At 55.2% G+C, this 13,618-nt stretch overlaps 1 protein-coding gene across 12 annotated transcripts in view; it reads right to left on the reverse strand.

Annotated features, from left to right (window-relative positions):
* Window positions 1-557: 557 nt before the first annotated feature.
* NCOR2 (nuclear receptor corepressor 2) overlaps window positions 558-13,618 on the reverse strand; it is a 230,434-nt gene continuing 217,373 nt past the window's right edge. For 8 of the 12 annotated variants that reach the window (XM_048323236.1, XM_048323232.1, XM_048323231.1 and 5 more), the window contains 10 exons: window positions 13,082-13,515; window positions 11,336-11,479; window positions 11,074-11,216; window positions 10,543-10,736; window positions 8,911-9,057; window positions 8,480-8,625; window positions 7,118-7,171; window positions 4,914-5,141; window positions 3,035-3,214; window positions 558-2,916 (listed from right to left, as the gene is read on the reverse strand). In XM_048323236.1, coding sequence (XP_048179193.1) covers window positions 2,741-2,916; window positions 3,035-3,214; window positions 4,914-5,141; window positions 7,118-7,171; window positions 8,480-8,625; window positions 8,911-9,057; window positions 10,543-10,736; window positions 11,074-11,216; window positions 11,336-11,479; window positions 13,082-13,515 — 1,846 coding nt within the window. In that variant the 3' untranslated portion in view covers window positions 558-2,740. The remainder of the gene's footprint in view (window positions 2,917-3,034; window positions 3,215-4,913; window positions 5,142-7,117; window positions 7,172-8,479; window positions 8,626-8,910; window positions 9,058-10,542; window positions 10,737-11,073; window positions 11,217-11,335; window positions 11,480-13,081; window positions 13,516-13,618) is intronic. The other 4 variants (XM_048323240.1, XM_048323239.1, XM_048323235.1 and 1 more) reach the window with 2 other exon arrangements.

Genomic DNA, 13,618 nt, shown 5'->3' on the forward strand with positions numbered 1-13,618 from the left:
TGCTGTGCTTTGGGCTCCTGGCCAGCCCCAGCCCCTCACCTTGCACACACACAAAACAGTGGAAGTGAGAGAACCATGGCTCTGGGGTTGGCACTGAAGGGTGGGACAGGCTCTTCTCTCTCCATCCCACGGTTCTGGGTGCTGGCCATGCTGCTGGTGAACGCTGCCCACGGCTAACTGGGAGTGCAACCCAACCCTGTCCCAGCTGGGCAGAGAGAAGGCGGCTCTGCAGCTCCTGGCTGGAGCCCGTGGCCCTTCCTGATGTCCCAACACCCGGCTGCAGGGTAGGCACGGGATACCCACACGCTGCGGGACCCGAATGCCACCCCAGTGCCTCCATCCCTGGTGTGCTGCAGTGCCCCTGGTGAGAGCAGCTGCGGCAAAGCCCCAAAGGCAGCAGCTCCATCACCCTTCTCTTGCCCCTCTGGCCACGTCTCAGCCCTCACTGGGCCACTGGCAGGGTCTGTGATGCCACTCTGCCAGCTCTGCAGCCACCTTCCACCGGCACCCAGCGCCTTCCTGGACATCTGCAGACACCAAGCAGCACACAGTATTGCTACTGTGCCAAGTGGGAACTTTATTCTTTGTTGTGGTTGGGGTTTTTTTTGCTATTTTTTCCAAATCAGCTAGGGAGGCAGCTTTGAAGATGTGTCAGATTTGGAGAATTCTTTTTTTCCCAGCAAAATCTGCAACATTTTAATAGTGTTTTGCCCAGACATCAGCTCTGTGAGTCTGTACAGCTCAGAGCCACAGAGACACCAGCAGCAATAACCTGGGAACGGAAAGACTTTCCACATCGCTTGTGCATTGTCTTGGATTTTTTTTTCTTTAAAAAAAAAAAAAAAAAAAAAAAAAAGCACAACAGAAAAGACACAAACATTGATGAACATTTAAAAACCTGTACATTGTAAAAAAAAACAAAACCAAAAGTAAAACCCAACAGAAAAAAAAAACAAAAAAACAACCAAACCCCAAACAAACAACAAACACCATCATTCTCTTGCTTTGAAATCAGAATCAACCTGGGAACGTTGCAGGGGGAAAAAGAAAGATCCATGGGGAAGGTGACAGCGCTGGCCACGCCGCTGAGCCCGCGGGGCTGCCGGAGGCTGCGGGGCTGGGCCGGGCTGGGGCTCCTCTAGCGTACAGAATGCAAAGCATTTAATACAATTTTTTTTTTTTTTTTTTTTTTTTGCCATTTGTTTTCCCCCCAGAGCGAGAAAGCAGAAGTGAATGAAAAAAAAGTCTAATATTTTTGTTCTTTAACCATGTAACTGCAGATATGAGCCAACATCATGGAATGAAAAAAATAATGTAAAGTAGAGCATTCGTGTGTATCACAAAAATACAATAAAAACTTTTTTTAAACTTTTTTTCCTTTTTTTTTTTTTTTTAAAGTTTCCTGTGAACTCCCTGCCACGCTGGCCTCCTGCCCACTCTGCCCCTGCCCTGGCCAGCTCGGAGGGCTCTGGAGAATCAACGTCTACAACCAGCAAAGGTGTGTGTAACGGGGGGCCCTGCAACCATGGCAAGATTTTTGTTTGGTTTTTTTTTTTTTAAACTAAGTACATACATTCTCCTGACTCCCAGATAACTTTGATGGATCATTGTTACCTTTTTTTTTTTAACCCTTCCATACAATGGACAAATGCAGCAAAGCCTGCATGTAAGAACAGAACCTCTTTTACAGCATGTAATACTGTGTTTTGTTTAAAGTCCTTCCTTGCGTAAAATATTGACATAATTCACTGAAGGTATCAAAAATATACCCTGTAGACCAATACAATTTACAATTGCCTTTTCTCACCATTCAGAAAACAATGCACTTAAAGCAACCGAGCCCCTTGGTGGGCAGCGTGTGAGCCAGCCCGGGGACGTCCCTGCCCGCTCCGAGGGACCCGGGATTGCTTCCATTGAAGGGACCAGGATTTTTTGTGTTCTTTTTTTTTTAAGAAACAGCTCTTCACTCCCTCCCCTGCCCGCTCTTCCCAGCCACGTTCGAAGCGTGTCGTCGCGGGGCTGATACGTCTTGTGACGCGGGAATGCCGGGCAAGCAGCCCTCGGATCAGCCAGGGAACCACCGACCCGGGGCGTTCCGTCCCGTTTCACTTCTCAACCGTGTTTTTTTTTTTTTTTCAATCTTTTCTTTAACCCGCTCAAGGTTTTGCAATTCTGAGGCACATCCCCACGGCCGGGTACGGGGGAGCATCCCACCGCCCGCTGCCGACTCCGCAGGAGCATCCGCAGCCCCTGGCTCGCTGCTGCGGGAAGGGGCCGGCAGAGCGTCCGAGCCCCGGGACGGGCACACGGCCGCTCTCTGTCCCTCTCGAGCGCGGGGTCACTGCCCAGCACGGCTGCCAAGATCGAAGATGGGTTCCTTGGGTTTTGTCTCGTTAAGGCTTTTTTCTTTTCTTTATCAGACCGAAGAGGATGCAGAAATTTCCAGATGTTGAGAAAGAAAAAAAAAAAAATAACCCAAACAAAATTTTAAAAAAATCCAAAACCATCATCCTCCCCCCCGTCCTCCCCCCCCCCCCCAAATTGGCTGGTTGGGAGGGAAGGGGGGAAAAAAAAAAAAAAAAAAAAAAGAAAAAAGGAAAAGGAAAAAATGAAATCGCTCTGCTCCTGCATCTTCGCTCGTGAGAGCCGGCGGGGCCGGGGCGGTGGGCGCTCGCCCCGGGCGTCCCGCTCGCTCCCCGCGCCCCGGGTTTGGTCGCCGTCTCCCTGCCCCTGGCTCCTCTCATTCACTGTCCGAAAGGGTTTCGTACTGGGAGCAGAGCAGGGGCTTGGGCTCCTCGTCCCAGGCGTGGTGCTGGCTGCCGGGGGTGCCCTGCGGCAGCGGGGCCGTGGGTGCCGCCGTCACCACCCCGCTGGGGAGCCGCATGGTGAGCGGGTTGTAGGGGAACGGCGTCGAACCTGCGCGGGACGAGGAAGCAGAGTCAGCACCAGGGGTGGTGGCCCTTCCCCCGCAGCCTCCCCACACCCCTGCGAGGGCGGCACGGCCACTCTGGGGACCCGTCCCCTCGAGCCCTACCTGCGGACGACGGCCTGTCCTCCCAGACGCGGTTGGTGAGGGGAGTCCTGCGGTTGCAGTCGCCCTCCGAGTGCACCGAGGAGACGGAGGGCGGCCGCTCGCCCGAGGACAGACCCGGCGCCGGGGACTTGGCCTTGCGGCTGTTGGGTCTGGCAGCGATCTTTGGCTTCCCCCCTCCTCCTGCGAAGAAAAGCAGCCGCTCGTCACCCGGCTCGTTGTGACAGGGTTCAGCGGGTCGGGGACGGGGCAGCGGGTTCCCAGCGCTTCCCTTCTAGGAGCTTTGCAAAAATGGCTCGTGGCAGGAGAAAAGCTCACCCCGGGCCGACGGCAGCACGGCGGGGAATGGCGATGGGGCAGGTGGGGGCAGCGGCTGGAAGAGGGCTCTGCCCTCTCCTGGGCTGCTCCACCCTGGGGGCTGATGCCACCAACTGTCCCGTGGAGGGACCCGGGGCAGGAGCAGCCGTGCGGCTTCGGCCGCTTCCCTGCAGGATCTGCTCCCGAGCCCGCTCGTGGCTCAGCCCACAAACGTGGCTCATGAATGGAGCTCCATGTGCCACCCCCACGGGCACATGCGGTTGGCAGCGACCCCCCAAGAGCTGCGTGGGTGCTGGAGCCCTGAGCACATTCCCCATTCCCATGGTCTACATGGGTCTTTCATCTCTCCTTACAGCAGAATCCCTGGAGATGTTTAGCCAGTTTTTAAAAGGTTTGAAGCCAGAAGGGCCTCTGTCGGGCAGGTGAGCCCAGATAAATGAGGGGGAGCTCCCCACGGGGGAGGGATAGATGGGCTCTGCATCCCACCCTGCCTGCCCAGCAGCAGCAGGCAGCCTCCACCAGGCATAGGGAGGCACGGCTGGAAGAAGCTGCTGGTTTCATGCAGGAGCCAGAAAAGCTTTTCTGCAAAAAGCTTTAGAGTGCCTGGTGTTAGATGACCCAGAGGGGTGTGAGCTGACCTGGAGGAAGGTGCACATGTGCACCCAGGATCTACCCCTGAGCCATGGGCTCTGTGCCTGGATTCCCGAGGCTGATCCCTGGCAGTGGTGTCATGCTCTGTGCAGGGCACTGCCATGAGGCACTCTGCCCTTGGCAGGTGCGCGGGGGACAAATGCTCCCCCCATCCATCCCTGATCCCCCTCCTCCCTCCCTTTCTTAACTGGGGATCTGCACAGCCACCCTCTCATCTCTGCTCCAGTCTCCTCAGAGCTGAGCAGACCCCGCCATGGGGCCCAGCGGGCTCTGCAAGCCCCATCAGGGCCCATGGGGCAGCTCATCCCCAGCTCTCCTCTCTTTATCATCCTCCATGTACCACTTATAGCTCCCTTACCACCTCCCTCTTGCTCCAGGCGCTCCCAGATCCCATCCCCCCATCCCAGGTTGGATTCTGCCCCGACACCCCCAGAGACTGGAGTGGGGAGGGAAAAGCCACCCTGCCCTGTGTCCTCCACACCAGCCCTTCTCAGCACCTTCCCCTGTTTTGGGAGCAGCGATCCCACTGGGGGTTTACAGACAGTTGGGGCTGGCTATTTAAGTTTATGCCCTTGATTTTTTGGGTGGGGGGGTTTTCCACCCCCATAAACCTTTCCATTGTGTAAAAAAAAATATAGGAAAAGGAGATATTAAAAACCAACAAACAGGGAAAGGAGAAAGGAGCAAGTCAGTGGTTTAGAGAAAGCAACAGCACCTTTGGAGACTATTAAATTAACATCAAACAGGATTAATCAGCGGATCCACAAAGCTCAAAGCTGGGGGAGGGAGGGGAGAAAAAGAAAACCAAAATGAACAAAAACGGGGAGGGGAGGAATAAATCCCCTGGTAAATGGGGAGATAAAAAGGCTGAGAATTAATAACACAGAGAGTGAAGGTGGAGAGGGCTGCAGACCTGGCAAGGAGCGCACGTCCTCGTTTCGTCCATCAGCAGGAGTTATGGGCATAGCAGCGGGCAGGCTTGCACTGGCATTCAGAGAGTTAAAAGCATTGGCACTGAGAGGTGAGCGCTCTTCCCACTGCTCGTCATATTTACCCATTAGGGCTTTCCTAATTATTGCCTCCAACCCCATGTTGGTACTGGAATTCTCTTGGACCGACTGGCTCCTACAACTGATTAGCCCTGGGAGATACGGGAGAGGGAGGAGAGAGGGGACGGGAGATGGGGGGGAGCCAAATGAGAAGAAAGATGGGGGGGACGGGGAAAGGGGGAGAAAGGAGACAAGGGAGAAGGGAAGAAACAAACAGTCAGCACATTCTCGCAAAGCAACAAACTTTGTCATCTTGTTCTTTAAAGCGCTGTGATGCACCCGTCCTCCTCCTCCTCCCGCTCCATCCCGCCCCAGGGCTCGGCGGGGGCTGGCGGTGGGACGGATGGGGCTCACTCTGGGGTCTGGGTTTTGGGAGGGTTCCCCAGGGCCAGGGATAAGGGTTTGTCGCAGAGCCCCAGGGAGCATCTCCAAGGAGCAGGGGCTGCGCTCCCAACCCGGCCAGGGTCGGCATGGGGGCAGGAGGAGAGTCACTGGATGTGGGGTCATTGGGGTCCATATGCACACGTAGCAATGGTCAGTGCGCCAGGAATTTGGAGGCCGGGGCGGTTTCCCATTAAGGAAGTCAGGGAAGGAAGGAGGAGTACCCCACAAAAACACCTGATGAGAAAGAAGTGCCTGGATTTGGCTCTGGGGTGAGAGGATGCAAGCAGCCGCCAGAGCTGCCTGCGTGGGTCGGGCTACACGGGGAGAGGGGAGTGTCCTGTTGTCCCTCCTCGTGCTCTCTGCAAGCCCCCTGCCCACTGCCCCAGCCCCCTTTCCCCCCAGGCCGGGTTCCCACGGGGACCAGGGCCCCCCGGGCTGAGTGGGACAGGATGCAGAGGCGAAGTGTCCGCGTGGTTGTGAGTCTCAAGCCATGCAGTTATGGAGCAGCACCGCACAGGGACCAGAGGCTCAGCCACGCCACCGTCATTCCCGGGGTGGCAGTTACAGGGAACAAGCAAGGGCAAAATACAGACACAAAACTGCCAGGCCCCCCCGCTGACCCCATCCTGGGGTGTTTGTTCTGGGATCGCTGCCCCTCTGCTTGGAAAGGGACAGATCCCAGGTTCCTGTAAACCTGCTTTGAACACTGGTCTTGCTGTACACAGGCAGGGTCTTTCCTGATCCCCTCTAGCCGAAACTGACCCTCAAATCTCGGGTCCCACCTGGCTGCACCTGCTCACCCCAGCAGCTGATGCCAGCTCACTCCTCCCAAACTCATTTCCACTGGCGAGCAGTCCTACACCACTGGCCCTCCCTCCGCACCAAACCCCTGCCCACAGCACCTCCTGCCCTTGGCTGTGGGAAAACTGCTGTTCTCCTACTTAAAACTGACAACCTGAAGGCATTCCTGCTGCAGGAGAGCATTAATCCTTAATTAATTAAGTACCAATTAGTATTCCTCAGTGGGGATTTGCTCCATTCATTTGTGAGCCCACCCGGACATGTCGCAGGTGGCAACAGTGTGACAGCTTCCCACTGTCATTCCCCCTCGGGCTGGTCGTGGGCCTGAGCACTCGTCCAGCTCCCAAGAAAACACCTCCTCCTGCCCCAGCACCCCTCATCTCCCTTCCAGTCCTCAGCATCACCACTCTGCCCAACACAGAGTGCTGCTCTTGCCCCAGTTTGCTTTTGCAGCTGGCTCCTGCATCCTGCCCAGCCCGTGGTGACACAGACCCCACTGCCCACCCTCATGTTCCCCTTTGCCACTGCCCTCCCACCCACCCACAGGTGACCATAAGGTCCCATCAAGAGCAGGGTGCTCTCTCCAGGTGTGAGGTCCACCTTGCTAAGATGGTTTAACCCTCTGATGGCATCAGATGGCCAACCCTTGCTTGACCTTTAACCTCTCCTCAAACTCTGCCAGGCTTTCCAAGGAATTACACCGCCCTGTCTCCAACCCAGCAGCAGAGAGTTACGGTGTGTCCTGAGGCCTCTGCCTCCCAGAACCTGTTACACTTGGTCTTAAGAGAAAACAAAAATAGGAGATGCTTAAATCTACCGAGCCTCCTGCTCGCCATAGCTGTAAGCCCTGTGGGGAACGAGGTACAGGTATGTGGGGAGTTACCTGCTCCAGTAATCGCTGGCATGTTGAAAATCTCTGTCCCAGGCTGCCCCACATCTGGAGAAAAACAAAGAAGCTCTTCAGTATGGAGAGAGCACATGCAGGTTAGTGGCAGGGAGGACCTGCCATGGCAGCCACGCAAGATTCCCATCTCTCTGTCATGGCACTCCCAACAGCAGCCCAGCTCCCCCAGGCACAGGCGTGGGTCTGTGGGTGCTGGCTGGGACCAGGGATAACTCCCAGTGCCTCTGGGAGATCCACAAGCGGGCACCCTCACCAGGTGGGAAAGGGCAAAATAACAGAGCCCAGAAAGCCAGGGCAATGTCTTTGTGCTCAGTGCTGGCCTCCCTCCCTTCCTCCCTCCTGCCCTTGGGATTACAAGCTCCATGAAGCCAAATCCTCTCTCATGCCTATGGGATTTTCAAAGGCTCAATGCCCCCTATGCATGGAGCAGGTCTGGGCAGTGGAGAGGGTGAGGAGGAGGAGAAAAAATGTTAAATCAATATTTTCCCTCTTAGCTGAGCTGTTTGACTTGGATATTGCTTTCCTTAGAATAACAGAAATTCTCATCAAATAAGAGGTGTATCCAATTTCTATATATTTTTTCTTGATAAGGGAAAGTGTGGAAGGTCAGGGGGTTCAGCTACATGTCCCCAAAGGGGCATAACAATACTGTTGGCTCATGGTAACATCAGCCAGGAGACGAGACAGCTCGGTCCCTCTTATCCGATGCAGCTGTTGTAAGATGGATTCAAATTGAATTAGTATTGACTGTATAATGCTGGGCTAAATTAAATTATGATCCTATCTACTCTATTAGCGGTTAATGAATGAATGGGCTGAATTTCTAATCTGAGCCAGCCTGGTTAGTTTTACAGAGCTGCACCAATATTGATGTAGGACTTAAAGTAAGGTTGGGGAGAGATGCATCTCAAGGAGGAAGGATTCAGCTTGGCTGGCCAGTCATTAAAATATCAATTGCTCTTAAGTCTCCTCCATGCTCAGCTCATTATTTCCTTCCTACTTAGGTTATCTGGTGTGTGTGGGATTGACAGCCTCAGAGCATGGAGACTGGGGTGGGAAGTCTCCCACTGCCTCCCCAGATGCACACAGTCACTGCTGGCACCAGTGCAGAGCATTCTAGGAAACATTTGGACCTTGTATTTCATAGAATCCCAGACTATTCTGGGTTGGAAGGGACCCACGAGGACCACCATCGAGTCGGACTTCGGCGCAGACAGAGCTGGCTGGGAGCTCCCAGCCCTTTAACACAGCAGCACCCATTCCCAAATCTCCTTTGCTTCATGTGTCCTTGAGGCTTTTCCTCCCCTGGTGCCTTGCATTCGCCTCCCCACAGGTTCTTACTGTATTCTGTCTCGTTTTTGTTGGTCGTGCTGAGCTTCTTGATGATCTCCTGTTTCTTGGACTTCACCATGGCAGAGTTGCTCTCAGTCAGCTTGCTGAAGAAAGCTGGACGCTGAGTGTTGTTTCCTGGGGACTTGGACCCCATCCTGCAGAGCAGAAGACCATTGGAAACCTCTGAAACTCCACTATACCTAAAGAGCCTCTTCCCTCAGTGCTCAGGATCAGGCTGGGAGCTCCTGGGATACTCAGCACCTCCAACCTGTCTCCCTATCCCAATGAGATAAACATACTCCACAGTATTGAAAAGCTGCTACAAGTACAGCACCCTGGGAGGGGACACTGCTTGGGGCAGCAAGGAAAGCAGCCCGGGCCAGGGCTGGACGGGACATCCCCATCCCCAGGTAGCCCCAGCGCCCGCTCCAGGGCCCTACCTCTGGTCCATGGGCTCTCCCTCGCGGAACAGGACGGGGTACGGGGCGCCCTTGGCGTGTTCCGCTTCTCCCACGCCGTCTGGTGGAGACACCGGCTCGATACAGCTGTCCGGCCCCCCGGCCGCCGCCTTGCCCTGCTCCGGGGACCTGGGCAGCAATGGGGACAGGCCGTCGTTTCACTGCGACAGCCCCTGGCCCTGTGCAGCAGCTCGGGGTTGGGAGGGGAGAAGGACTCCTGGTGCTTTGAGAGTGTGGTTTGGGCAGGCAGAGCTGGGCTGAGCTGAGCCCTGGGCCTGATCCCCTGACAGTGGGGACAGCTGAGACACCCCAAACAGAGCAGCCCAGGAGGGACCTGCTGGTGGCAGGGACACATGGACCCCTGTGGAGAGCTGTGACATTAACCGTTTGGGGACACTGCATTTGATTCTCAGTATTTGTGAACACAGCGGAGGCAGAACCCGCCACCTCCCATCCTCCTTGTCAGGGCCACACAGGAGCTGGCTGGTTGCAGGAGGGGGCCTGGAGCTGGGGCAGCTTAGAGAGGATCAATACTGGCCCCTGATGCCTGCCCGTGGCCAGAGCCTGGAAGACAGCCAGGCTCGAGTCTGCGAGGAATTCCTCACGGCGAGTTCTGGGAATTTACGTCTTTGTTCTTTCTGTGGTTTCTCTTTTTTTCCCCAGTTTTTTTCATCACTGGGTGGTCAGGGCTGGGCTCTTTTCCTTCATGTTATAAAGCCAACTCCAGGATCAGGCAGAGCTGGGACGAATAATCCCATTTACTGACAAGGCACCACTCATTCCTGGATACATCTGGGTGGGTGTTTGGGTGGAAAGACAGACCCATTTTTAAATTCCATGCAACAGTAATCAGACCTGCCTTGTAGCAGCACGGGGATTTGAAAGTGACTTTAAAACAAATACAGGTGGTGCCTGAAATGAACAATTCTAGTTGTCAGGGCACGTGTGTCTAGTAAACTTCTTATTCACTGAGAAAGATGTAGATAAAATTAACTTTGAACCAATGGAAAACATGTTGCTTCAGGTTTTTTGGAATCATCTCTGGTCAGGGACTGAGAACAGTGACAGGACAAGAGGCAACATGCACACAAACAAAACATGTGAAATTCCATCCCAACACAAGAAGACCATTTTTCCTGTCAGAGTGCTGAAATGCTCGGACAGACTGGCCAGAAAGGTGTTGTCTCCATCAGTGGAGATATTCTGAACCCAACTGGCCATGCCCCAGGACAACCTGCTCAAGAGGACAGTGCTGGGCTGGATGATCTTGAGAGATCCCTTCCCACCTAAACTATCCTGTGACGCCGGCCGGATTGGGAAGAGAATTATGCATGGACTCTAAGAGGGTCTAAAGAGCATCTCTAGGACAACAGCAATGGCAAGAGGCACCACCCCAGGGGAAAGATGCCCAGATCAGAAAGGAGTTGGGCTGTGTAAGCAGGGAATACACCCAGCACCAAGCTGAGGAGAGCAATGCCTGCCCTGTGCACCACCTCACCGCGGTGCCAGGTAGCCAAGGGCACCCGCCTGACTTCCCCTGAGCCACCTGGGCCCATCTGAGCTCAGACTGGCACAAGCCCATCTGTGCCAGCTTGGGTTGGCCTCTGAGCTCACCTTTTGCCCCCTTCGTTCTGCGGGGAGATGCGCGAGGCCGCCGTGTGCTCCTGCTGCTGCAGGTAGGCCTCGCTGGGGGTGCGGCGCAGGTCCAGCACCGGGCACGCCGCCCCGGGGAACGAATACACCGGGGCCTGGATGTGGGAGTTGAGCTGCTGCGGGTGATGGCGTGTGTAGTCCTGCGTGATGACCTCCTGGGGAAGAAACCTGAGTCAGAAATGGAGCTGGTTTTCACCTTTGTCCTGCTGGGCCCAACTAAGAGGGTGAGCAGGAGGGAAACAGGCTGGTTTGACCCTGCAGCTGGAACTTCTGCCTCCTGTCTGCAACAGCTCTCGTGACGGGCTTCTTGGGGACACAAAACCCGGGCTGAACACCCCTGATGCCCCCTGCTCTTCGGCCCCCAACTATAGGAATTGAGGTCTCCAGCATCACTCCCAGCCCATCCCCACCAGACATGTTTCACTGAGCTCTTCCCTCCTCCCTGGAGCCCCAGCAGGAGGGTGAGGGGGGTGAATGAGGCTGGTTAGTTACACTGATGTGCTGGGCCAGCGTGACCACCCGCTGGTTCATGCCCTTGATGCTCTGGCTGGACTGCAGGGGCTGGCACTGGGGGCCGTCGGGCTGCCGCAGGTGCTGCAGGTGGGCGGCTTCGGGAGCCGAGGCCTTCAGCGAGCCTGGGGGGCACCAAGAAGAGAGCAGGAATGAGATGACATCTGTGTCCCCTTCCTTGAATGCCATCCCAACACTGGAGCATGGTCAGCTCGGGCTCTCCTGCGCCAGCTCCTGTTCTCACCTTGCTGCTTCTGCCTCAGGTCATGCTCCCCATGCCCCTTCTCTGTGTCCTGCAGCAGCTTGGCCCCTTTCTCATGGGACAGGCTGGGTGAGCTCACGGGACTCACTGCTTCCATCCGCTCGGGGCTGTAGCCTCCATGATAGCCTGAGGAAATGGAAGGGAGTTAAAACCAGGGGCTCACTTCACTTTTCCCTAGCACTGCTGCACCACTGCTTGTGGGACAGTCACATGTTCAGCGAAGTGGGGGGAAAAAGAGATGAAGGAAGACCCGGCAGGTCACACTGCAGGGCCACCTCCGACGTCCAGCTGTGGTGGTGGCTGCTGTGAAGAGGTGATGTCATATTCCTGCAGAGCTGGACACTCAGCAGCTCTCAGTGCCAGCATGAGAGCCAGGGACCAAGTGCAATCTCTGCAAGTTCACAACTTGTTCCCCTATTTTCTCCACCCACTGAAACCCCCACTATGCCTGGACAGCGATGCCCAGAGAAAGTGGAGGTGGCTGCACAAGAGGTCTCCAAGTGCATTACAAAGCAAAGCCCAAGGCCCAGCATGGCCAGGACCAGGGACTTGAAAACAGGATGTGAGGCCCTGAAGAGCCCAGATGCCACTCCAGACTCACAAACCGCAGGGGCAAAATTTGACTGTTCTCGGCATTTTAATGCCTTTCATAGACTCATAGAACCATTTAGGCCAGAAAGACCTCTAGGCTCATTGAGTCCAACCACGAACCTACCACTGGCAAGTCCACCAAGTCCCATCCTTGGGTTATGGGAAGGGGAGTGGGGCAGAAACTTGCAGTGCTGATGGCCAAGGCAGATGCTGCAACTTGAAGATGGGGTCCCACCAAATCCCCACAGGCTGCTTGTTGCTTCTGCATGCTGGTAGGAGCCTGGATGAATGCTCTGGGTGAAGGTTGGTCCCATCAAGACTGATCTAGACCTTGAAATCCATCCCCCTCCCTGCACTTTCCATTGGAATAACTAATCCCAGTGCTTTTGTGTCTTACACAAGATTCCAATTAGGTGGTTCTTGTGGTCTGCTCTCGAAACAGCTGCTGAGCACGGCTGGGCCGAGTGATCCCAGGACAGCCATGTCCATGGTGCCCACCTTGGGCAGCATCCAGCACTGGGACCCTGAGTGAGGTCACCCTGAGCACAGGGACCCCGTCCAAGCTGAGACCCACAAAGTCCTCTGAGACCCTGCAGCTCACGAGCAGGGAGGTGTTTGTCTGATGGCCAGCAGCCTTGTCACGCTCACAGTCCCAGTTCTCCGCTTTGCTCATTTGATTTATTACCCACAACTGCTCCTTACAGACTGCCTGGGAACTTCTAAGGATGGGGAAATCGAAATTAGCAAACAGCTATTGTCTGTAAAAAGCAATACCAGGAACTGGACAACATTTGCAAAACAGGACTTGGCGACGGGAAAAACTAAAAGCGGGTGGGAGAAGGGAAGATCCTTAAAACACAAAAATAAAGTCTGGAATAACACAACGACCAGGAAGCAGAGGGACAAGCACGCTTGGGGAGGTGATGGAGCCAATATCCAGAACGTGCAACTAAAAATAAAAAATAATGAAATAAAATGGGTGTCAGGCCACAGCTCTCTCACCTCTGCCCTCCAATTTGTGACCCTCACTACTGGAGTCATTACTCAGCGAGCCTCTTTCTCGCTGCCCCTTATCACAAGACATTTGGCGCACGATAATCCCATCTATGAAGTTGGCTGCTGTCGTGGTGGTCTTACCGAGAGCTCGGAGCTCCTGATCCTGCATGGAAAAGCGTTTACTTTGACTCTTTTCTCTACTGTGCTGCTCGGAGCCTGAGGCTGCGTGCTGCTGGTCCAGAGGGTGGTGGTGCTGCTGGCTTTTCCCCTGTCCTCTGCCATAGTGATGAGAAGACGCAGGTCCGGAGGCGGGCAAAGGTCTCGACTCCATGGCTTTGATGGGGGAAGGCGACTGTTCGAGGTTGGCCCCACTGGGCAGCTTTGAGGTGTAGACGTTGTTGTCAGTCTGGGCTCGTTCTGTCTTGGCTTCCCGCACCCTCGAGGCCTCTTTCTGCAGGATGGCCGGGTCCAGCGGGGCCGCGTAGCCATCGGCCGCGCTGAGGGAGGAGCGCAGGGTGGAGGCCGAGGGGAAGGCGGCAGAGCGGATCGGTGACGTGGTAGTGGTGGAGGAGGATCTGGAAGGAAATGAAGACAAGGCCAAGATGAGAGAAGCACATGGAGAAATGCTGTTAACCAGAGCCTGAGCGTTCAGCCTTGCCCTGGCCAAGCTCCTTCCAG

This window comes from Corvus hawaiiensis, chromosome 18 (assembly GCF_020740725.1).
Source record: "Corvus hawaiiensis isolate bCorHaw1 chromosome 18, bCorHaw1.pri.cur, whole genome shotgun sequence".
In the NCBI taxonomy this organism is placed as follows: Eukaryota; Metazoa; Chordata; class Aves; order Passeriformes; family Corvidae; genus Corvus; species Corvus hawaiiensis.